Source organism: Crotalus tigris, unplaced genomic scaffold, assembly GCF_016545835.1.
Source record: "Crotalus tigris isolate CLP2741 ecotype Arizona unplaced genomic scaffold, ASM1654583v1 scf7180000018925.3142382, whole genome shotgun sequence".
Taxonomy (NCBI): Eukaryota; Metazoa; Chordata; class Lepidosauria; order Squamata; family Viperidae; genus Crotalus; species Crotalus tigris.
The window spans coordinates 1604760-1627752 of record NW_024097278.1 but is presented as its reverse complement, the minus strand read 5'-3'; the positions used below and the strand labels follow the sequence as shown (position 1 = coordinate 1627752).

At 42.0% G+C, this 22993-nt stretch overlaps 1 protein-coding gene across 4 annotated transcripts in view; it reads left to right on the top strand.

The window, feature by feature from the left end:
* FAM107B (family with sequence similarity 107 member B) overlaps window positions 1-22115 on the top strand; it is a 51332-nt gene extending 29217 nt beyond the window's left edge. The window contains exons 2-5 of one of the 4 annotated variants that reach the window (XR_005558432.1): window positions 10927-11110; window positions 16036-16186; window positions 18193-21328; window positions 21499-22115. Coding sequence is in view for 3 of the 4 variants with exons in the window: in XM_039357511.1 (XP_039213445.1) it covers window positions 10983-11110; window positions 16036-16186; window positions 18193-18309 (396 nt within the window). In the remaining variant the exon portion in view is untranslated. Of the gene's footprint in view, window positions 1-1272; window positions 1431-10926; window positions 11111-16035; window positions 16207-18192 lie in introns of those variants that run through there. The other 3 variants (XM_039357511.1, XM_039357512.1, XM_039357514.1) reach the window with 3 other exon arrangements.
* The last annotated feature ends 878 nt before the right edge of the window (window positions 22116-22993 follow it).

Genomic DNA, 22993 nt, shown 5'->3' with positions numbered 1-22993 from the left:
GCCATGCTGGCTCAGGGATTCTGGGAGTTGAAGTCCACGAGTCATAAAGCGGCCTAGGCCTAGGCAGGGTAGGCAACCTTGGCTCTTAGGCCCTTGGCTCAGCTCCAAGACTTCCCTAATGACTCGTGGACTTCAACTCCCAGAATTCCTGAGCCAGCATGGCTCAGCTTGGAAACTCTCCCTTTCCCCTCAGCGCAGCTGGCTTAGGAATTCTGGGAGTTGAAGTCCACGAGTCATAAAAGAGCCAAGGTTGCCTACCCCTGGGTTAAGTGAACCACTGCAGCTTTTAAGTGAACCACGCGGTCGTTAAATGAATCTGGCTTCTCCTCTTGACTTTGCTCGTAAGAAGCCAATTGGAAATGGGGATCACATGACCCCGGGACACTGCAACTGTCATAAATTTATGCCAGTTGCCAAACGCTCAAATTTTGATCACGTGACCATAGGAGATGCCGCATGGTTCATAAGTCACTTTTTTTTCAGAGCCATTGTAACTTTTGAACAGTCGCTAAATGAATGGCTCTAAATCCAGGATTACCTGTATCAGCTCTGACCTGACCATCCTCTTTCTCCAAGAAAGTTTTGGGACTGTGGAGGAAGCATATCTATAGCAGAAGAAAGGGCGGAGCCTGGAGGAGAAGTCGGAGTCAAGAGAGGAATCAGCCTAGAATCCTTGTGTTGCCACAAGGATCCAAGTGCCCGCCCTTGAATTCCACTCACTCTTATTTAGCTCCAATTTTGTGCTGACTATTAGTTGACTAGGTTCTTGTGAATAGACATGAGCGATACATCATCTTAACACGTGGTCCCAATTCTTCATGCCTGACCACATCTGAATAATGACGGATAGTAAGCATACAGGTTTCATTCAAGGAAGCCTTGCCTTGCCTGCTGAAAATAGATAATCCTACATATGGTTGCAGGTCTTTCTACGAGTGCACAGGATACTCTGGGATGCTGTTGATAAGATCCTGATCATAATACCTTGAACCAAGTGGTGTTAAACTTTGCTAAGTATTTGTAATGCAACGTATTAGCCAAGATGGAGTGAGGAAACAAACCCAGCACTTACGAACCATTTTGTGTTTTCAAACCACAAGGTTTAAGAAATCCCCGGTGCGCTGTTTCCTCCCGTATTTACGAACAAAAGGGGAACTAGGTTCTTTGCCAACAGACCTATCTAGCTAGCTCCACCCTGTCCTTGGACTTCTATATCCAGAACAGGATGTACTTGACTAATTTTTCATCTCTGTTTAGTCATACTTTTCACTAGTCTTTGGACAATGCCATTCTGATTGCCAGGCTGTTATTTCATACTTTCAAGTGCTGGGGAGGGCTGCATCTGGATCGTCCATTTATTATCTCAAGAGAGAATCCAGCCGCTTCTAACTCTGAAGGCCAATTCCTCAGGACCTTGGTAAAACTCCCAGGTTTGTAGCATCCTAGATCTCTTGCTTGCAAGAACAAACCAAGTTTTAAAACCTAGGCAGGGATCCCTGAATTCTCTTGTGGTTTTTTTTTTATAATAAAAATGGAGATGATTCGGGCTGCTATGATTACAGGTCGACTTAACGATCATAGCTGAACCCAAAATTTCTTAAGTGAGTTTGGCCTCATCTTAGGACTTTTGTTGCGACATTTGTTAAGTGAATTACTGCAATTAAGGTAGTAACCCGGTTGTTAAGTGAATCTGGCTTCCGTCATTGACTTTGCTTGTCAGAAAGTCACAAAAGGGGATCATTTGACCCCGGGATGCCGCAACCGTAATAAGTACAAGTCAGTTTCCAAGCGTCTGAAGTTTGATCACATGACCCTGGGGATGATGCAGTGGTCGTAAGTGTGAAAAATGGCCATAAGTCACTTTTTTCAGTGCCGTTGTAACTTCGAATGGTCGCTAAAGGAACTATTGTAAGTTGAGGACTAGCTGTATATATTGCACAAAGGTGTATAAACATATTTGCTTGGTTTGGTCTTACATTTTGGAAACAGGATGGTGCTAGAAAAAAAACCCAAGATAAACGTTTGATGCGGTTATTACATTTAAAGGAAAGAACATCAGAGTTTGCTTTTTGCAAGTATGCTAGAGAAAACAATGTTTATGGGGAAATGTGTCTGCTCTTCTGAACGTTTGAGTTTCAAGACTATAAGGAAGCTTATAGGTCATGCTGTTTTACATTTATTTCCATTTGAATTTTGCCTTCCCTGTACTTCTTCTAGCTACTAAGTCCCATCAGGATTTGGACACAATAATTTAATCTGAAATGCTCACCAGACATTTTGGCTTCTTTAGCTAGTTCCTCTATGCTGATTTTACCTAAGCAAACAGGCAAAACCCTTCTACTTCTCGGCCAGCCAGCTTTTGTATTCATAATACATATTTTGAACTCCGCTGTTAATGAGCTCACCATCGCTGCAAGCCTTGGGGGCAAAATGTATCTTGTTTCCTTTTAATTTGGAATTTTGGGAAGGAAACGGTGGGCAGATTTTTAAAGAGGAGCCTGCTAAGCTGTGTATTTTCCAAACGATAGGAGCAAATTTAGTAAAAAAACCAAACAAAACGCAGTACACTTAATGACATGTTTTCGATTTTAAGAAAATAAAAACATGACTTATAATGACTAATCTGATAAAATGTAAGGCAGACTATTTTTCAGGGTAGGATTTAAAAAGTAAATCAAGTGTTGTGTTGGAGTATAAAAGTCTTGTCCATCCTGGCATCTTCCAGATGTGCTGGATTTCCACTTCAAGAGTCCCCAGCTGTGCTGAGAAAGTCGTAGATGGAATACTAAAAATTGTATTGGGTCATTTTGATCTCTCCTTTCGCATGGTAACTTTAGATTTGCAGATGTTTTAGTGTTTTTTTCCAACCATTGTATTATTGATCTAAACCAGTGGTTCTCAACCTTTTTAATGCCGCGACTCCCAACCGGTCGTGAGGACTACTCAACCGGTCGTAAGTCGAGGACTACGCAACTGGTGCAGCACCGTTTGCAGAATGGGACTTTTGGCGGGCTCAGCAGGGCAGAGACAGCCTGGACAATTCCTATTGGCTTTTGAAAGCCAATAGAATTAGACTCTATTCAAGAGAGTCTATTCTATTGGCTTTCAAAAGCCAGTAGAATAAAAGGGAGTAGCACAGCTAAGGAAAAGGGGGAAAAAATGGCGGACTGCGTTGTTTGGCGACCCCCGTGAAATGGTCGTTCGACCCCAAATGGGGTCCCGACCCACAGGTGGAGAACCACTGATCTAAACCATTCTGACCAATCTTAGTAAATGATAACAGAGTTAGTAAATGATAACAGAATAACAGAGTTGAAAGAGACCTTAGAGGTCTACTAGTCCAACCCCCTGCTCAGGCAGGGGATCCTATTCCATTCCAGATTGTCCAGTCTCTTTTTGAACGCCTGCAGTGATGGAACACCCATAATTTTTGAAGGCAACTTTAAAACCTGTAGACTTCAACTCCCAGAATTCCTTAGCCAGCATCGCAGTTTGGAGAATAAGCGATGGTGGAGATTCCCAAAGGAATGGGTCAAATAACAGAGCTACCTTCTATTTGGGGGATGGAAAAGATAAATTGCACCATGGAGAAGCTGATGAAACATGGGATAAGTCTGTTTGCCCCTTTGCTAGATGTTAACAGAATAACAGAGTTAGAAGGGAACTTGAAGGTCTTCTAGTCCAACCCCCTGCTCAGGCAAGAAACCCTGTATCGGAGGACCCCAACCTTTGGGGCACCAGGGACCGGTTTCGTGGAGAGAGGTTTTTCCACAGATCGGAGGGTGCGTGGTTTTGTGTGCTGCCTGCATCCCGTGGATGCTTGTTTGTGTGGACTGGTTGCTGGCATGCCATGGACCGGTACTGGTCCATGGACCGGGGATTGGGGATCCTTGCCCTATATCATCTCAGACAAATGGTTGTCCAATCTCTTCTTAAAAACTTCCAGTGTTGAAGCATTCACAACTTCTGGAGGCAAGCAGTTCCACTGGTTAATTGTTCTTACTATGAGGAAATTTCTCCATAGTTCTAGGTTGTTTCTTCTTGATTAGTTTCCATTTCTTGTTTCATATCCTGTTTTCAGGTGTTTTGGAGAATAGGTTGACTCCCTCTTCCTTGTGGCAGCCCCTTAGACATTGGAAGACTGCTATCATGTCACCCTAATCCTTCTTTTCATTAAACTAGACACGCCCATTTCCTGCAACTGTTCTTCATATGTTTTAGCCTCCAATCCCCTAATCATCTTTGTTGCTCTTCTCTGCACTCTTTCTAGAGTCTCAACATCTTTTTTACATCCTGGTGACCAAAACTGGATGCAGTATTCCAAGTGGCCTTACCAAGGTGTTATAAAATGGTATTAACAGTTCATGTGATCTTGATTCTCTCCCTCTGTTAATGCAGCCTAGGACTGCATTGACTTCTTTGGTGGCTGCAGCACACTGCTGGCTCATATTAAAAGTGATTGTGGTTGAGGTTGGGCATCAACCACAGTGTTGCAGAGATTCAGCGCCCATTTCATCAAATCCATACAAAATTGTAGTCCTGCTTTGCTTTTACTTTTCCTTGGTGACAGCAATTCTCCCAAGTCGTCCTCCACTAGGTGACAGTATGTGACTAAAATGTCCTTGTGACTGACAGAAGGGAAGCTAAAAAGAACATTGAACATAGCCACTTTATTATCATAATTGTTCTCATAATTGGATTTGGTGTTAATGTTACTTGCTACAGTTTTAAAACTTTCTGGAATGGTCCCCTAGCTAAATTTCTGCAATTTTCAGCCTTTGAAATGCTGAAATCATCTGTCACTCACAGATAATTTGGACTCTGTTTGTCATGGATTAAATTTTCAATGGCATATTAATGAACTTCTGTTTTTTTTTTTTGAGCAGCATTCATGTAAATTAACTTATCAAGTTTATTTCCTAAATTATAGTAATTTGAGGTTGTGTGTTTCTCATTTTCTGTCTGGTGCCTTCTGTCCATAATGTTTGCTGTAGGCTATTTTGTTTGGGGTATATTTTAGAATTTATCTATAGCCCAACCTGGTGATTTTCAGAGATACTGAAATTATTGATCTCCCATGGGAGATTATGGGATTCTGACACTCTTGGAAGGAATTCTGGTTTCTACTTTCAATGCAACTGGTATGAGATGTCGCTTAATTCTGATTCTTGGGGCCAAAAGATTTTCAAGCTTTTATGAGCTTTAAATCTCATTATAAAAGCAGAACCGTTTATTTGGAGATGAATATTAGCTTAATTTTAAGCTGCTGTTAGGACCAGTTAAAACCATCAACATTTGGGATTGCTTCTCCCTACGATGGACAATTTGGCAAACGTTATAAAACATTTTATGACAGAAACATAATCATAAAGCATTTTATGATATACTACAAAATATCAAAAAACATTTCCTGTGCTGATGTTCGGCTGTGCCATAGAGTTCAGCGTGGGCTAATTTCAAGGCAGATACTTCTCTGTATATCTCCCTGAATTTTTAAGAAATTCTTTCCAGTACTATAGAACAGGGATCCCCAACCTGATACCAGGCTGCTCTCTGTTAGCCATCAGGCCGCAGGAATGGCTGGCAAGTGCATGCACATATGCGCACACCGCCCACTTGCTAGTGGCCCCCTTTGCATGTGCGGGGTACTAGCACTGCCCCAGCATCACGCGGGTGCTAGCAGCCTGTTTGTGCAGGTGCGCTGGTGCTAGTGGCCTGTTTGTGCCCATGTGTGGGTGCTAGTGGCCCGCTTGCGCATGAACACGGCCACCAACTCCGCTGTGGGTGCACGTGGCACCAGCGCCGCTGCAGGTACGCATGGCCTGCTTGTGCATGTGTGCATGTGCTAGCGCCACCACCGTGCATGCGGCCATTTGCGCGTGTGTGCACGCGCACCCATTTCCCTTCTCTTTCACTCAGATTGGGAAGCTCTGCTTTAGAAGCTCTATGATTGTTGAGAGCATTTGAGGAATCTGGTAAGGAAATACAGATAGTCCTTGACTTACAACCGTTTGTTTAGTGACTATTCGGAGTTACAACGGTACTGAAAGAAGTTATTTATGACCATTTTTCACACTCACAACCATTGCAACCACCCTCGTGGTCACGTGATCAAAATTCATACGCCTGGCAATTGATTCCTATTTATGATGCTTGCAGTGTCCCGGGATCATGCCATCTCCTTTTGCGACCTCCTTCCCCTCAGCGGGGAAGTCAGTTTCGCTTAACAACCAACGTAACAACTGCAGTGATTCACTTAGCAACTGTGGCAAGAAAGATCGTAAAATGGGGCATGATTCTTAACAACTGTCTTGGGAATTTTCAGCTCAGTTGTGGTCGTAAGTCGAGGATTACCTGTGTCTCTGAAAGGATGGTCCAAGACCTGGGAAGGTTGTCCAGCTATTATATTTTTTTTCCAGCCCGCATCAGAACACGGAAAAGATCTCGCACATCTTATAAGCTCTCCGTGCAACAGACCCAATTTTTGACGCAATAATGCAATTCCATAAATGATGTCATTTCTTTCACTATACGTGATTTAAATATACACAAATAAAATGGCATCCTTTCCATTCAATGTGCTATTTGAATGATGTGAGCACCATGCGGGTGATGTGAACTGGCACAATAATATCCTATTTAATGAACAGCCTGTTAAAATAGGTTTTTGTCATTAACAGCTCCATTTATCGGGAAAGTTAATGTTCCTTAATTCTAACTCGAATGTTTGGCTTATGTGGTTTGCCACAGTTTGATTAAGAAAGCATTCTGAGATATTCCTTGGGTTTTATGAGTTGGACATAGCTTCCTAAGCTTGTTTATGCTTGCCTTGGTCTTCCTCAGCGATGTGGTAAGAATTCTTCAAGCTTTTGCACAGATGTTACACCAGGTGGCAGCATCAAACTTATTTTGACTATTTCAAAGATTTTTTTTTCCTTTTTTTAAAAGTATAGTTGGATGTAGTTTTTACATGGGCAATTGCTCTAAAATCCTGCCTAACTGAAAGCTTTTTTTAAAAAAAATCCCCCCAAACACAGTGACAAAATATTGTGTTTCTGAAATCATCACAAACCAAGTAAAGTATTTACTTTTCTGTGCTGAGACTTTAAATTTTAAACATTTAGGCCAGGGGTAGGCAACCTTGGCTCTTTTATGACTCGTGGACTTCAACTCCCAGAATTCCTGAGCCAGCCATGCTGAGGGGAAAGGGAAAGGTTTCCAAGCTGAGCCATGCTGGCTCAGGAATTCTGGGAGTTGAAGTCCACGAGTCATAAAAGACCCAAGGTTGGGTCTAATTTAGACTCCCTCCCCCAATTTAGGATGAACAAACCTCACATTCTTAGCGAATAGACAACCTCTGTAATGCCTTGACTATCCTTTTACTTATCTTAACGAGTCTTAAGTATATGGAGGTCAAGCTTAGACTCTATATTTCTCCTGGTTCCTAAATTAATCCATTTTCTGGGATCAAAATTCATTGACTCATAAACAAGAGGCCCCGATAGCCTTGCCTGCCGTAGTAACATCAAAGCTGATTTTAACCAAAGGTGGGAGAGCGTATTGATGCGTATCTGGCATGCTTTGATTTCTCAGTGAGGTCAATAACGTGTTTGCTCAAAGCTCAGGGCATCTTTTCCTAATTTCACAAAGACCAAAGACAGATCCTTTTGTTCAAAGCTCATTCCCAGGATCGCTGAATTAGCTGAATTGTTTGGCTCTAGCTTAATTGTTTGCCGACACCGCAAAGTTCCTCTATTTATTTATTTATTCACTCTTTGTTCTAATGAATGAATAAAGTTGTCACAAAGTTCTCCATGGGGATCTGTGAAACAAAGCGACCACTCCATTCTTAAAACGGGGAAAAAAAAGACTATTAAAATCAACCGATGGTACTGAATTAAAAAAATATTGAAGGGAAGAATGAAAATGATGTATCACCCGTGCAAAAAGAATTAGCCATTTGCTGTGTGATTACACGGGGAGGGAATTACAACCCGGGGCTGTTATAGAGATGGTTTGGTTCCACATTCCTACATTTCTTTGACAGTAAGACATTAGGACAGGGGTAGGCAACCTTGGCTCTTTTATGACTGGTGGACTTCAACTCCCAGAATTCCTGAGCCAGCCATGCTGGCTCAGGAATTCTGGGAGTTGAAGTCCATCAGTCATAAAAGAGCCAAGGTTGCCTACCCCTGCATTAGGATATTAACGGGTAGCCCTTGACTTAAAGTCATCCATTTAGCGACCAAAGTTAATGGCACCGAAAAAGGTTACCACTGGATTCACCGCAATGTTTTCATGGTTAGATGATCAAAATCCAGGTGCTTGGCTATTGGCGGTGTTTACGATGGCTGCAGCGTTCAGAGGTCATGTAACCACCATTTTGCAATCTTCCAACAATGTGGGAAGCTGGATTCGCTTCATAACGGCACGATTCGCTTAACAACTGCGGCAAAAATGTCATAAAATCAGGCACAACTGTTTAACAACTGCCTCGCTTAGCCCTAAATATGTTGGTCCCAATCCTGGTTATAATTCTAGGCTGAGGACTACCTGAGGCCTAAGCAAGCCACACTTGGTATCAAAGCCAGAGGATCTTTGGGAAACCCTGGCGGTGTGTTTTGAAGGTCTCTAACACCCATTGGGGCGCCTGGCAAGATGTCAGCAGAAAATTTTGGGCACAGTTTAAGCAGGCCGCGGCAGACTAGAAGTTGGTTAAGATTTGAGCATAACTAAATACAAATCTTTACTGCAGATTAGAAAAAGGCCACTAAAACCTTTGATTGCCCTCTGCCGATGTGAAGGTGCATCTCTCTCTCTCTCTCTCTCTCGCTCTCGCTCTCGCTCTCTCTCTCTCTCTCTCTGTAGTCAAATTCCGGCAGTTCTTTCACTCCTCCGTTCCATGGTTTAAAAGTTTTTTTTTTCCCTCTGTTCTTCTCAGCCTTGATGCTGAGATGTAGTTGGTGGTTGATATAACTGACGACTCAGTGCTGAGAATTTCTGGCTACTGACTGACTGAACCACCAGCAAGTTGGTGCTCTCTCTGAGCTGGGTGGTTTTCTTGCAGACATTTCATGACCCAACTAGGTAACATCAGTGCTAGAAGGGAGTGGGAGAAGGAGGAGGACTGTGGGGTCCTTGGTGCTCCTTGAGCCTGGTAGAGAGAGAAGGAAGGAGGGAAAGTGAGCCCCCCTCTTTCTCTCTCTCTCTCTCTCTTTCTCTCCCTCTCTCTCTCTCTCTCTCTCTCTCTCTGTAGAGAGACGCAATCTAGTAGCAATGTTGAGTAGCTGCAGATTCAGAATATTCAGATAAAATCTTTGCCTCTGCACTATTCTCTAGGCCAGTGGTTCTCAACCTTTTTAATGCCGCAACACCCAACTGGTCGTAAGTCGAGGACTACTCAACCTGTCGTAAGTCGAGGACTACTCAACTGGTGCAGCACTGTTTGCAGAATGGGACTTTTGGCGGGCTCAGCAGGGCAGAGACAGCCTGGACAATTCCTATTGGCTTTTGAAAGCCAATAGAATTAGACTCTATTCAAGAGAGTCTATTCTATTGGCTTTCAAAAGCCAATAGAATAAAAGGGAGTAGCACAGCTAAGGAAAAGGGGAAAAAATGGCGGACTGCGTTGTTTGGCGACCCCCGTGAAATGGTCGTTCGACCCCAAATGGGGTCCCGACCCACAGGTTGAGAACCACTGCTCTAGGCACCCACCTTTAAATGAGGAGAATTTTAAAAATATTTGTAACTTAGATTCTTGTTGCTACACTGCTTTGCCTAGGGCAGGGGTAGGCAACCTTGGCTCTTTTATGACTCATGGACTTCAACTCCCAGAATTAGGTAACATCATCAGTGTTAGAAGGCAGTTGGGTTTGTGGAGAGGAGGAGGAGGAGGGGAGGAGGACGGCTGTGGGGTTCTTGGTGCTCTCTGAGCTCAGCTGTTTTCTTGCAGACATTTCATTATCCAAACTAGGTAATATCATCAGTGCTAGAGGAGAAGGGGGATTTGATGCCTTCAAGGTATTAGCACTGAAGATGTTACCTACTTGGGTGAAACGTCTGCAAGAAAATCACCAAGCTCAGAGAGCACCAAGGACCCCATAAAGAATCTATGAAAAGAACTTTGTATGCCTTCTTTCAGGGTGAATGATATGCTCATAGGGTGAAGGGATTATGAATATAAGAAGCCAGTCTGATTTCATTTTTGCTAAAGTTTTTATCTGTGCGAAGTCAATCCTGCTGCCCTTTCCCTGACCTCAGCTCCTCTCTCGCCATTTATCCAAGTCAAAGTGTGAATCTGTCTAAAACCAAAGCTATAAGATGGTCTTTAAATTGCTAAAGAAAAGATTTGATCAAAAGAGCTTTAAGAGAGCTGTTAGTCTTCCTTTCAAGATGAATCTATGTTCCATCGAGCTAAATAATAAAAAGAGTTTGTACTAGAGGTGGTAAACAGTTTGAGAAAATATACCGGGTCTTATGAGATATTGGATTCCTACTGTGTAGATGGAGATGAGGAATAGCTATGCAATAGACATTGAAAAACAGGAGTTCTGCAGCCATCGGTTTTGTGCGTCTGGGTGTATAAATATATAAAAGAAGAGCCAGCATCCTTGCACCAAAAAAGCTTAGCTGCCTTTTTTCTCCAAACTTATGATTGGAGACCTCTCTCATTATAGGGCTTAACTTTAATTCTTTTAAGGATCAACTTTTGGTTTGAATTTATCTTGGTTTGATTTTGTTAAGCTGAATATGCTGTGTGTGTTACTGTTGTAAGCCACTTTGGATATTGGTACGAACAGAAGACTGGGATATCAACTAAGTGGCAATAAATAACGCAACATCTAAATGCTTAACAATGCCTTCCTGAAAATAGATTGGCAATATTTTCTTAATCGATTGAGCAAGAGCCTTTTCTATCTCTTCTAGATCACGTAGGTGAAATCTGGGAACCTAGAGAGTCACCTCAGATACTGAAAACTGTCATGGCCGAACCAGATTACATAGACGAAGACAATCCTGAACTAATTAAGCCTCAGAAACTAATTAATCCTGTAAAAACATCTCGGAATCATCAAGATCTTCATCGAGAACTCCGTATGAATCAGAAAAGGTAAGAGATAAAGGGATAAATCTTTTTTTTTTTTAGTTAATGCAATTATTGTTTTCAAGCGGGAACAAAGACGGACTGTCCTCTAATTTTTAGACTTGTTCTCTTCACCCAGCTGTCTAATGGCTGGGTTGCTATCCTGGGATAAGTAGTCTTTCGCTTATAAAAATGGTCCTTGACTTACAACCAGCAGTGGGATTCAGCCAGTTCGCACCACTTTGGTAGAACCAGTAGATAATTTTTTGTTGCCCAGGTCCAGAATGGACTTCCAGAAGCAGCATCCATGCAGAGAACCAGTTGTTCACATATTTGAATCCCACCACTGCTTACAACCATTCATTTAGCATCCACTAGAAGTTACCATGCACTGAGAAAAGTGACTTACAACTGATCTGGGCACTTACGACTATTGTAGTGTCGCCACAATCACATGATCAAAACAGACGCTTGGCATGTGTTTATGATGGTTGCACTATCCCAGGGTCACGTGATCACCGTTTGCAACATTCCCAGTCACTTCTGACAAGCAAAATCAATAGGGGAAGCTGGATTTGCTTACTTAATGACTGTAGTGATTCATTTATTGTCAGAAAAGGTCCCCAAACTGGGCCATGACTTTCAGCGGCAAAAGTTCCACAGAGAAATGTCAATTGAATATCGAAGCCAGGGGTAGGCAACCTTGGTTCTTTTATGACTCGTGGACTTCAACTCCCAGAATTCCTGAGCCAGCCATGCTGAGGAGAAATGGAGAGGTTTCCAAGCTGAGCCATGCTGGCTCAGGAATTCTGGGAGTTGAAGTCCACGAGTCATAAAAGAGCCAAGGTTGCCTACCTCTGGCCTAGGCCTAGGCCACTTTATGACTCATGGACTTCAACTCCCAGAATTCCTAAGCCAGCATGGCTCAGCTTGGAAACCTCTCCCTTTCCCCTCAGCATGGCTGGCTCAGGAATTCTGGGAGTTGAAGTCCATGAGTCATAAAAGAGCCAAGGTTGCCTACCCCTGATCTAAGCCGTTAAAACGCTTAGTACAATCCAAGAATCAAGCAAACCTCAAACCCACAATATTAATCATCTTCGCAGAAATCTAGTTGTAACCTTCAAGTTATGTGATAATTACATCCCAGCGCTGTAAGAAGCTCATTAGTTTTTTAAGACTCAGTGAATCTTTTATTGTGTTAAAATCTGTCACAGAAGACTTCTTCAGAAGATGGGGTGATAGCAACCTCTGCTGCTTAATGCAACGTTCTTATTATTTATAATACGAAAGGGAATTCTGGAACAAAAATAGAATGTAAGTTTTCCAAGGGGAGGAATAACATGATGAATACAGAAGGAGAGAATAGAAATGGTATCGTTTTTCTCCTGTCTTTTTTTATAAATTAGCTCCATGAGACAACAGTAGAACCTTGTGTCAGGTTAAGCTCATCTTAAATAAAATTTGTCTGTAGAATATCCAAAATATCTCACTGTCCTCTTTGATAGGGAAATCTAACCCTGTAAATAAGACCTTCATGATAAGGAAAACTGTGGTAGAATGCTCCTTGGTTTATAAAACACCAAATTGTGGCGAGAGGCAACATTTTGACTTTGGATTAGAGACAGAACATTATTTGTGACTTTTTTCTTGTGAAGGGAACAAATCAAAAGACAAACCTTTCTGCACTCGGATTTGGATGAAAATTTCGTTTTTCTTAAAAGCAACTCGATGCATTTATTTTATTTAGAGAATGTACAGCTTTCAGCTTGGTTGCTGGTTCTGATTGCTAGAAATGGCAAGTCTTAAAAACCCATCTGCTTGCTTGAAAGCAAGGAAGGAATAAGGAATAAAACGTCTAACATGAAGCTGTGAACACTTAATTTCTGTGCAATCAAGTCCCACTTGATACACTACATTTGAGTTCTGCCCTCTAGGGCAACAGCTTCTGCTAGCTGTGTGCCAAATATATCTTATGATAGTTGTGCATCAACCACGGCATACATCTTTAAAAATAAACGCTAGTGTGAGGAAGAGCAGAATCACAACTTAAACCCGTGGTTTTTAAATCCCAGAAGTGTCCTGCTTGTCACCACTAGCACCAACTGCCTCGTCTTCTGCGTTATCCTTTACCCTTTTCTGCCCTTGAAAATGGAAGCTCGCATTGGATGAGCTTCTGATTAGGAGAGCTAGCCAACTCCTGGTTCTTAACTAGAAGAGTCCTTGTCTTTCTCTCCCCTTTTCTGTTCCACCTGCTGGAATGTTTAAGAAGATAATGGACCTTTTTCCATTTACAAGGATAGGCAACCTCAGTGGCCAGTCCTGTTGCTGTGTCTAACATCTAGAACAGAATATTCTTTATGGGCCCAGTGTGATTGGACACACAAGGAATTTGTCTCCGATGCGTAAGCTCTCTCAGCATACATACAAGCAACAAAGTAACATAAACATAAGATACCAATAGGAGAAGGTAGTAGGGAAGATGAGAAGGATAATCATAATACAGCCCTACTACATGGGTAAATATCCTGAGACATAGGACAGTCCTGTGGGGATTAGGTGTTCAGCAGAGTGATGGCATGGTGGAAAAACTCTCTGTGTCTAGTTGTTTTGGCATGCAATGTCCTATAGCGGCATCCTGAGGAGAGGAGTATAATAATAATAATAATAATAATAATAATAATAATAATAATAATAATAATAATAATAATAATAATAATAGAAATAGAAAGACTGTGGCAAAAGCAAGCAAGGGTAGTACCAATAGTATAGGCTCCTTGGGTGCAATCCCAAAACAACTGGAGCACCACTTGAACACCATTGGCATTGACAAATTCGCTATTAGTCAATTGCAAAAGGCGGCCTTACTAGGAACTGCTTCCATCCTGCGACGATATCTGTAATACCATCAAACATCCACATCTGCCTATCCCAGGTCCTGGGTAAGGACTCGATAGGTAGACAAAATGCCAAATCCAGTCTGAACATCTGGCTGACTGTGCGATGATCCAAAATAATAATAATGTTGGAAGAGATCTTGGAGGTCATCTAGTCCAACCCCCTGCTCAGGCAGGAAACCCTTTACCATTTCAGATAAATGGCTGTCCAGTCTCTTCTTAAAAACCTCCAGTGTTGGAGCAGTCACCGCTTCTGGAGGCAAGTTGTTCCACTGGTTAATTGTTCTAACTGTCAGGAAGTTTCTCCTTAGTTCTAGGTTGCTTCTCTCTTTGGTTAAAACAGTTTATGTTCAGGATGTGAGGAGACTGTAGTTGTTTTCTCAGCCCTCTGTCTGACTTGTGCAGTGTACATATCCTCAATAGAGGGCAGGCTGGTTGCAACTGTTTTTTTCTGCAGTCCTAACTATCAGTTGACGACTGTACCTAGAAGTACCTAGATCAGGGGTAGGCAACCTTGGCTCTTTTATGACTCGTGGACTTCAACTCCCAGAATTCCTGAGCCAGCATGGCTCAGCTTGGAAACCTCTCCCTTTCCCCTCAGCATGGCTGGCTCAGGAATTCTGGGAGTTGAAGTCCACGTGTCATAAAAGAGCCAAGGTTGCCTACCCCTGACCTAGATGAAGTCTAGATGGTTCTACCTAGACTACACAAGGGAGTGACAATTCATTAGTCTGGATCAAAATAATCAGTGATATATGTAGATTTGAGACCTAGCTGGAATTATTAAAAATTGCATTGCTTATTTCTTCTCTTTGTACCTCAATTAAGAAATACTGAGTGGGCCAAGAACAGTCCTCTTTTAGTGAAAAGCATTGCTGATTTTCCTTCATTATATGTTGCGCTCCAGCGCCATCTAGTGAACTAATCCTGGAGCTACGTCTGTGGAATATTGACTTTCCAGCATCTGAATTTACTTGAGGATGTCTGCCTCTGACATTGCAAAAAAATGCAACATAACGAAATGCATAAGCTGCACACCAAGGTGACTTTCCAGATACTTGTATTTCCTCCAGTTGGAACCAAAAGATGACTTAACACCAAATCAGGAAGTGAGGTGGCTCTCAGATTGCTTTTCCTTTGGTTCATCTCTATGGTTTCATCTTTTTTAAAAAACAAACAAACAAATAAATCTTACTTGTCTAATTCTTATTGCATTTATTTGAAATGGATCTGAACAGTGGCAAATAGATACTTTTCCACTGCAGCAGTGGTATTTCCCCCCCCCCCCAATTTCTCACAGTCCAAAATCTCACTGGTGATTCTATTGATGATGCCTTAAATCCTAATTTAGAAATAGATTTTTAGGACCAGGGAGAGAAAGTAAGCCTTGTGGGGGAAGGTTTTTCTAAATGAGAATCTCTAGAACAGGTTTTCAAATTTGGCCCTTTTATGACTTATGGACTTCAACTCCCAGAATTCCTCGGCCAGGCACACCGTCCACAAGTCATAAAAGGGCCAGGTTTGAAGACCCCCGCTCTAGAAGACCATGAGATCATCTTTGGACTGCGGTGCTAGTTTTAAGATGCTAGAAAACGTCACTTAGTTAAAAACCTTGTATTTATATCCTAAATTATGAAAGCTATATACGCTGAAATAGGAGGAAAAATATAAAAGATAATTTTGGGGGGAAAAAACATATATATATATATTGGAAATAAATTCTAATACAAAATTGACCCCAAAAAAATCCTCCATTTCCCTATGGCCATCATCTTCAAAGATACTTCTGCTCTTCCAGCGTGAAATGTGGAGAAAAACTTCCCAAAAAAGGTATATAAACTAAAAAAAAAAACGAGAAATCATTTTTCTTCCCAGAAAATTGTGGGGTGGTGGTTGTTGTTGTTATTGTTATTATTATTATTATTATTATTAAACACAGAAGCAATTGCATTTATACAACTAACTTCTCTGTGGATGAATTCTGTTCTCTGGCCATATTGGGACAAACGTGTGACGTACATATTAGCTCATCTTCTTGTCTTTGCCTTCTATTGCAAGGGGTCTCGCTCCTCAGAACAAACCAGAGCTACAAAAAGTGATGGAGAGACGAAAAAGAGACCAGGTTTTCAAGCAGAAAGAAGAGGAGGCCCAGAAGAAGAAGTCAGACTTGGAAATAGAGCTTCTCAAGCGACAACAGAAATTGGAACAAGTAAGAGGGGAAAAAAGAAGGTATTTGTCTATAGCAGACATGTCAAACACAAGGCCCGGGGACCGGATGTGGCCCGTGAAGTGGTTTCATGTGGCCCATAAAACCATCCTGGAAACAGTGAGGGAACGGCCCCCGCTGCCATGGCCGTGGCCCAGGCCGTCCGGGAGCCAATGTACAATTTTGTGGTGGCCATCTATGCTGAAACACATTCAGTCTTAGCTCCACAAGGCCGTGTGGAAACAGCGAGGAACCAACCCCTGCCGCATTGGCCCCACTCCCTGGGTGCATGCACCCTTAATGCGAATGACATAGAGCTGGCCACACCCACCCAGTAGGCCACACCCACTCCATCCCATACCCACCCAGTAGGCTGCACCCACCCTGGCCACACCCACCCGGCCCCCTGAGGGCAACCGCAATGCTGATGCGGCCCTCAATGAAATTGAATTTGACACCCCTGGTCTATAGGTAGTCCTCGACTTCCAGCCACACGTTGCTAAGCGAGACATTGGTTAAGTGAGTTTTGCCCCATTCTGTGACTTTTCTTGCCACAGGTGTTAAGTGGATCACTGCACTTGTTAAGTTAGTAACACGGTTGTTGAGTGAATCCGGCTTCCCCATGGATTGCTTGTCAGAAGATCACAAAAGGGGGGGAATCACATGACCCCGGGGCGCTGCGACCGTCATAATAGGAGTCAGTTTCCAAGCGGTTGAATTTTGATCACGTGACCATGGGGGGATGCTGCAACGGCCGTTAAGTGTGAAAAACGGCCACTTTTTTCAATGTTGTTCTAATTTTGAACTGTCACTAAACGAACTTGTAATAAGGCGAGGACTGCCTGTATTGATCTTGATTCCAGAAGGGACCTCCTGAATTAGGGACCTCAAAATAGTTCAAAATTCTTTCAGAACCCAAAGGGAAGATATAAGAGAAGGCAGGTTGGGTTAGTTCCAGTAGGTTTAAGCTTTGTTAGGATGAGGGTCACAGAAGGTAACAGGGTCAGCCACTCTCCTGCAGCGGCGAGTCCAGAAATAGTTTTTTTCTCCTTGAAAAATTGGGTTAGATTGGAGAAGTGAATAACTCCTCCATTTCATACGCTGCTCTCAAAGCAGGGCTTTCCAGGCTGACTTGGTCACTCAGCAGTGAGAAACTGGCAAAGCGGGCACAGCAGCGCCTGCATTTTCTGCGTCGCATGAGAAAAGCACATCTTCCTTCCCCTGTCCTGACCACTTTCTACAGAGGGACGATTGAGAGCATCCTGTCATACAGCATCACAGTCTGGATTGGAGGCATCCCTGCTTCAGACAGGAAGGCAGTGCAGAGAGTGGTGAGGATGGCGGAGAAGATCATTGGCAGTTCCCTCCCTCCCATCCAGGACATAGCACAGAAGCATTGCTTGAGCAGGATCCGTAAGATCATCTAGGACACTACACACCCTCTTCACGACCTGTTTTCCTTGTTACCTTCTGGGAGGAGACTCCGTGGTATCCGTAGCAGAACATCCAGATTCAGCCAGAGTTTCATTCCATACAGCATTAACCTTGTGAACTCTCAAGCTTCCTCCTTCCATTATATATTCAAGATGGACAGTATTTAATATTTATTTGCTACGTATATGTAGGGGTGTGGGTCTATACATATACTGTTCATAGTATGTTTAGGTGTGTGTCATGTATGTGTTTCCCTTTGAGAGCGGGCAACTACATTTCATTTTTGAGGTGTGCCGTTGTGCCCACAGTAAAAAAGTGACAATCAAGGTTACCTTACCTCAGTGTTTCTCAACCTTGACAATTTTAAGGCATGTGGACTTCAACTCCCAGAATTCCACAGCCAGCATTGCTGGCTGTGGAATTCTGGGAGTTGAAGTCCATATGCCTTAAAATTGTCAAGGTTGAGAAACACTGCCTTACCTTATCTTATTTAACTTCTGAGAAGCACCTTTTCGTTGAGAGTATTTCCCATCCCTTCCTTATCTTAAAAAAAAAAAAAACTCTTTTCTTTCTAGCTCGAACTTGACAAGCAGAAAATCCAGGAGGAACAAGAAAACGCCCCCGAGTTTGTCAAGGTGAAAGGCAACTTGAGAAGAACGGCCCAGGAATCCTCAGAAGCTCCAGACTCCTAGAGGAGGAACTTCTTTAAGACTTGAAGCTGCAGCTCCGGTGGGCGGTGGGGAAGTGACTTCTGCAAGACGTCCTGCACCCATTCATCCCCCGGAGCTGATGAAAAACATGGTCAATACAAGGTCAATTTCTGGATCCTGTGTGAATTGATGACTGCGTAGAAGTCAAAACCTGCCAGTAATAATACGGAGATCAGAGGATAAACAAGCAACCAGCTTTTCCCTATCAAAAATAAGATGGAGAACCTACTTGAGTAGCTGGGCTGCTTACTCACTCCTGATCATGCTTAAGTGAGCATCTCAGGCTAGTATGTCTGCATTATTTTTTCCCCCTTCCTCATTCCTACTTTGTGGAATTCTGCTATGCAGGAAAAAAAACAAAGTGCTTTTTGAGACCACTTTTGAGTGACGGTCTGTGTGGAAAACGTGGCTTCAGGAATGGAGCTGTCCATCCAGATCTTTTGTGTAAATAGAAAGTCCTTTAGACTTGAAGCTGGATTTCCCCCCATCTATCTCTAGTGGGCAGGTGGGCCACCACAGCTCTGAGGAAGAAAGGAAGGAAGAAAGAGAGAGAAATGCAATATTCTGTCATTAGATGGCTAATATACTTTTTTTTTAATCATTTCTGCAGTTGAAAGGAAAGGGATATTTGCAATGTTTGCAATGCAACACTCACAGGTTGACTAAACTCTCTTTTTCCCCCTCTCTCCACCCAACCTTGATAAGCAACATTTTACTTTATCATTGATTCTTCTGACAAATGCCAAGGGTTGCTAGAGCTACATTGCAGTTGATGTTTATTTTGATCAGGGTTTCCAAAAACCATACAGCTGGGTTTCTGATTCTCAACTGTATTGCTTTGGACCCCAAACATTTTATGGGACAGCCTGAGAATCTCTGGGTCAGAGAAGGAAGCAACAACCCCTAAAAATACTTCTGTGCACCATTTTTCATCTCCTGTGCAGATTTGCTACTTTTTTTTTTTAAGATTAACGAAACCAGGCAAGTGTGGAATAATATTTTAGAACTTGACCAGGGACTGGGATTTTTTTTAAAAAAACAAACAAACAAACATGAAATTATCTTTATTTTCTTTCTTCTCCATGAAATCCAGTTACATTTCCACCTGGAAGTAAACCCGTTAATGCCAGAGGAACTTACTTTTTGACAAGTGGAAATAAGATTGTAGATTAAGTTATCGGTATTTTTTTAAATTGTCCGCCATCCGATTCTTGTCTCATTCCTGTTTTCAACTAGTTAGAATTCTAACAAGAGACCAGGACAAAACAATGGATTTTCAGGAAAAATCTTAGGGTGGGACTTTCCTTCAACAGTCCTAAGCTTCAATTCGTCCAGTTGCATCTCCAATAGAGAAGTAAAAAAAAATCAATATGGCAGCCGTGACCATGTGACCAAAGCCCCTCCCCTTTCTGCATGGGACCAAAGAAGCATGGCTTTGATCACATCGTTTCAGCCGCCATCTTGATTTTTTTTTAAATTCCCCCACAGACAATCCTGAACTGGCCCAGTGTTCCTGACTAGATTCAGCCATCTTTTTAAATGACCTCTTGATAGTTGATCCTTTATAATAATTCAGAGAGCAAGCCATCGTTTCCTATGGATTTTTTTTTCTCGTAACTTCAGGAAATCCAGCTACTTACTCTGCTGGCTGAATTTTGTGTGTGGTGGGGTTAATGGGATTTTAGTCCAGTCCATCAGAAAAACTTAATTTGGGAATGCTTAGCCTGTTATATCATCCGTGTCACGTGAATTCAAGGTGGCATTTTATTTTATTGTTTTAAACCTTAGTTTCAGAAAACCACTGAACCTTGGACCCATGCATTGTGGAAGCAAAGCTAACTTGGATAGGGAGAACTTCTGATGAGCAGGGTAGCCTAATCTTAATTTTAGTTCATTTCTGTGAGTGCTTGTCACATCGGTGTGATATTTCTTGCACTTGTTCGTTGAGGTATATGAATGGCTGTCAACCCTCCGAGCTAGTTTTTAGTAGTGATCACAATAGGTAGGTAGAAAATTAGCAGTACAAATTCCCATTCAATAACTACCTAAATAGGGTCAGGTCCATTTCATCCTTTTTCAGTTACATCCAAGCAAAATCCTTGACAGAGTTTATATTAGTTGACATCTCGAATAAGTGACGTATTTAGTCCTTGCTGAAGGCATTAGAACTGTATAAAACTGATTCAGCCCCATTTCTTGGGACTGACCACAAGCAATTTTCCTTTGGTGTGAAGTTCCCAATCTGTCAGGATCCCAGATTTTTGCAAATAAAATCACATCCCTCCCAGCCAATAAGAAAAAGGTTTCTGGGAGATTTAATTTGCTTCTAATTTAAATCCTGAGACAAGTTACTGACTTGGATTAATAGGTTTGTGTCTTTTAGAATGACACACACAAAGGGCTTGATAGAATATATATATATTGGTAGATTGTTTTGCCACATGAAGGGGAAATGGGAGAGCTTGATTTTTGTGAAGGTGAGTTTCACTTGCCACACCCATAGGTGACAATTCCAGCTTTAATTTCTTCTTTGGGGACCACGGACGATTAGATTATACACTGCTAACCACTAACATTCCCCTTCTCTGCATTAATTTGGTCACTGCAGGAAGGCTTTGGAGGTGGTGGGAATACTCTGGGGAAAGGACTTGCCTTAATAGATCTTATCCACTCCTGTGTCTTTCTAAGCTATGTCATTTAATTCATCCCTTAAAAGTTTTAGAGATTCCAATTCCATAACCACTTCCTGGCTCAGTGGGTATCAAAGAATTCACTGCACTTGGTATCACAATCCCCAATGAATTTTTGACCCCTACTCCTTTGCATATCATAGTCTTCTTCAACTTCATTGAAACCGGACCATCTGAATGAACAAATGAACATAAATCTGCTCCTGGTTTAGTGACAAATGAAATCAATTGGATTTTTTAAAAAAGTTTCCTAAAACAATGGAAAAACAAATTTTGCAGAACACTGTGCACAACAGATGTTGGGAAATAGTGTTCCTCTAGTACAGGGGTAGGCAGCCTTGGCTCTTTTATGACTCGTGGACTTCAACTCCCAGAATTCCTGATCCAGCATGGCTCAGCTTGGAAACCTCTCCCTTTTCCCTCAGCGTGGCTGGCTCAGGAATTCTGGGAGTTGAAGTCCACGAGTCATAAAAGAACCAAGGTTGCCTACCCCTGCTCTACTAGAATGTAACTAATATTTTGGGTCATCGAAGTACTCTGCAAGATTTTTTTTTTATTTCTGTTTTGCATAGGAATCCACAATTTTGTTTCGAGTCAGTGGGACAACACCAGAGCCCATCAGTGTAACATCAGGTCAGCTTTTAACAAACACCTTGGCGTTGTTCAGCTCTCTTTATTAGCAGGGAGCAATCAAGATTGTGATTATAACTGATACCATTATACCATTTTTCAGAAGTGTACCTGAATATCTTCCGCTGACCTATTTTAATTTAAAAGTGATAGTGTCTCCTTCTAGAAATCTTTGTCTTTTTAAACGACCAATGCTTTTTAAAAGAGTTTTTAGCTGGTTAAGGTGGCAAATTAGTGTTGCCTCCCAATTCTTTAGGTTAGGCCATTCCTTCATGTCTTTACTTGTTTCCTGGTGTACATGTATAAATATTAAAAAGGGAGCCTTAAGGGGATTGGTTTTCATAATTTAATATTTTTTGTATTTTGCTCTTGCCTACTTGTTTTTAACGAAGTGTTACGAAAATGAGGGTGGAATTCTTAGAACCAAAGTTACTACTTAATAAAAAGGTATTACATGCTTGGAATATGCATTGGTGTGGACATGTGGCCTCTGTCTCTGTTGTGTTTAATCTTCTGTTTTGTCACTTTAAAACTGTTATTTTTTTGCCCTTCTAACAGCAAATGTTTTCAAAATCTTGTGCAAAAGCAAGGTGTCACTGTTAAGCAATATATATATATATATATATATATATATATATATATATATAGTGTTTAATTGCTCTACTTCCCTCAGTAGAAGCTTGATTCAAACCAGGGGTCTTCAAACTTGGCCCTTTTATGACTTGTGGACTTCAATTCCCAGAATTCCTCGGCCAGCATGCCTGTATGTATTCTGCTAAGCCACCGTTAGCCAGTGATCATGTTCACTTAATTGGCTTAGTCAGTGTTTGCCGTGCCACAAATATCCTATGTTTCAAAGGTTTGCTTTTCTTGGGGAAACACGGCAAATGCCGCTGTTGTGTCACCTTGTGTTCACTTTGGACCTAAGGCTTCCCTCTCCTAATGTAGCATCCTTATCTCAATGTTTGTAGATAACTGACCTGGGAGAAGAGACAGGTTTAACAAACTAAGAGAGAAGAGCTGAAACCAGTGTTGAATATATCTAACTACCCTATTGTCAACTTCAAGGGCCGACATCCCTGAAAAAGCACAGCCTAGTTTGTGAATTATCCTAACAACAGAACCATTGGTTAAGGCAGGGGTAGGCAACCTTGGCTCTTTTATGACTCATGGACTTCAACTCCCAGAATTCCTGAGCCAGCATGGCTCAGCTTGGAAACCTCTTCCTTTCCCCTCAGCATGGCTGGCTCAGGAATTCTGGGAGTTGAAGTCCACGAGTCATAAAAGAGCCAAGGTTGCCTACCTGGGTTAGGGGTTACTGGCAATTTCATTATTATTTTTTTTAT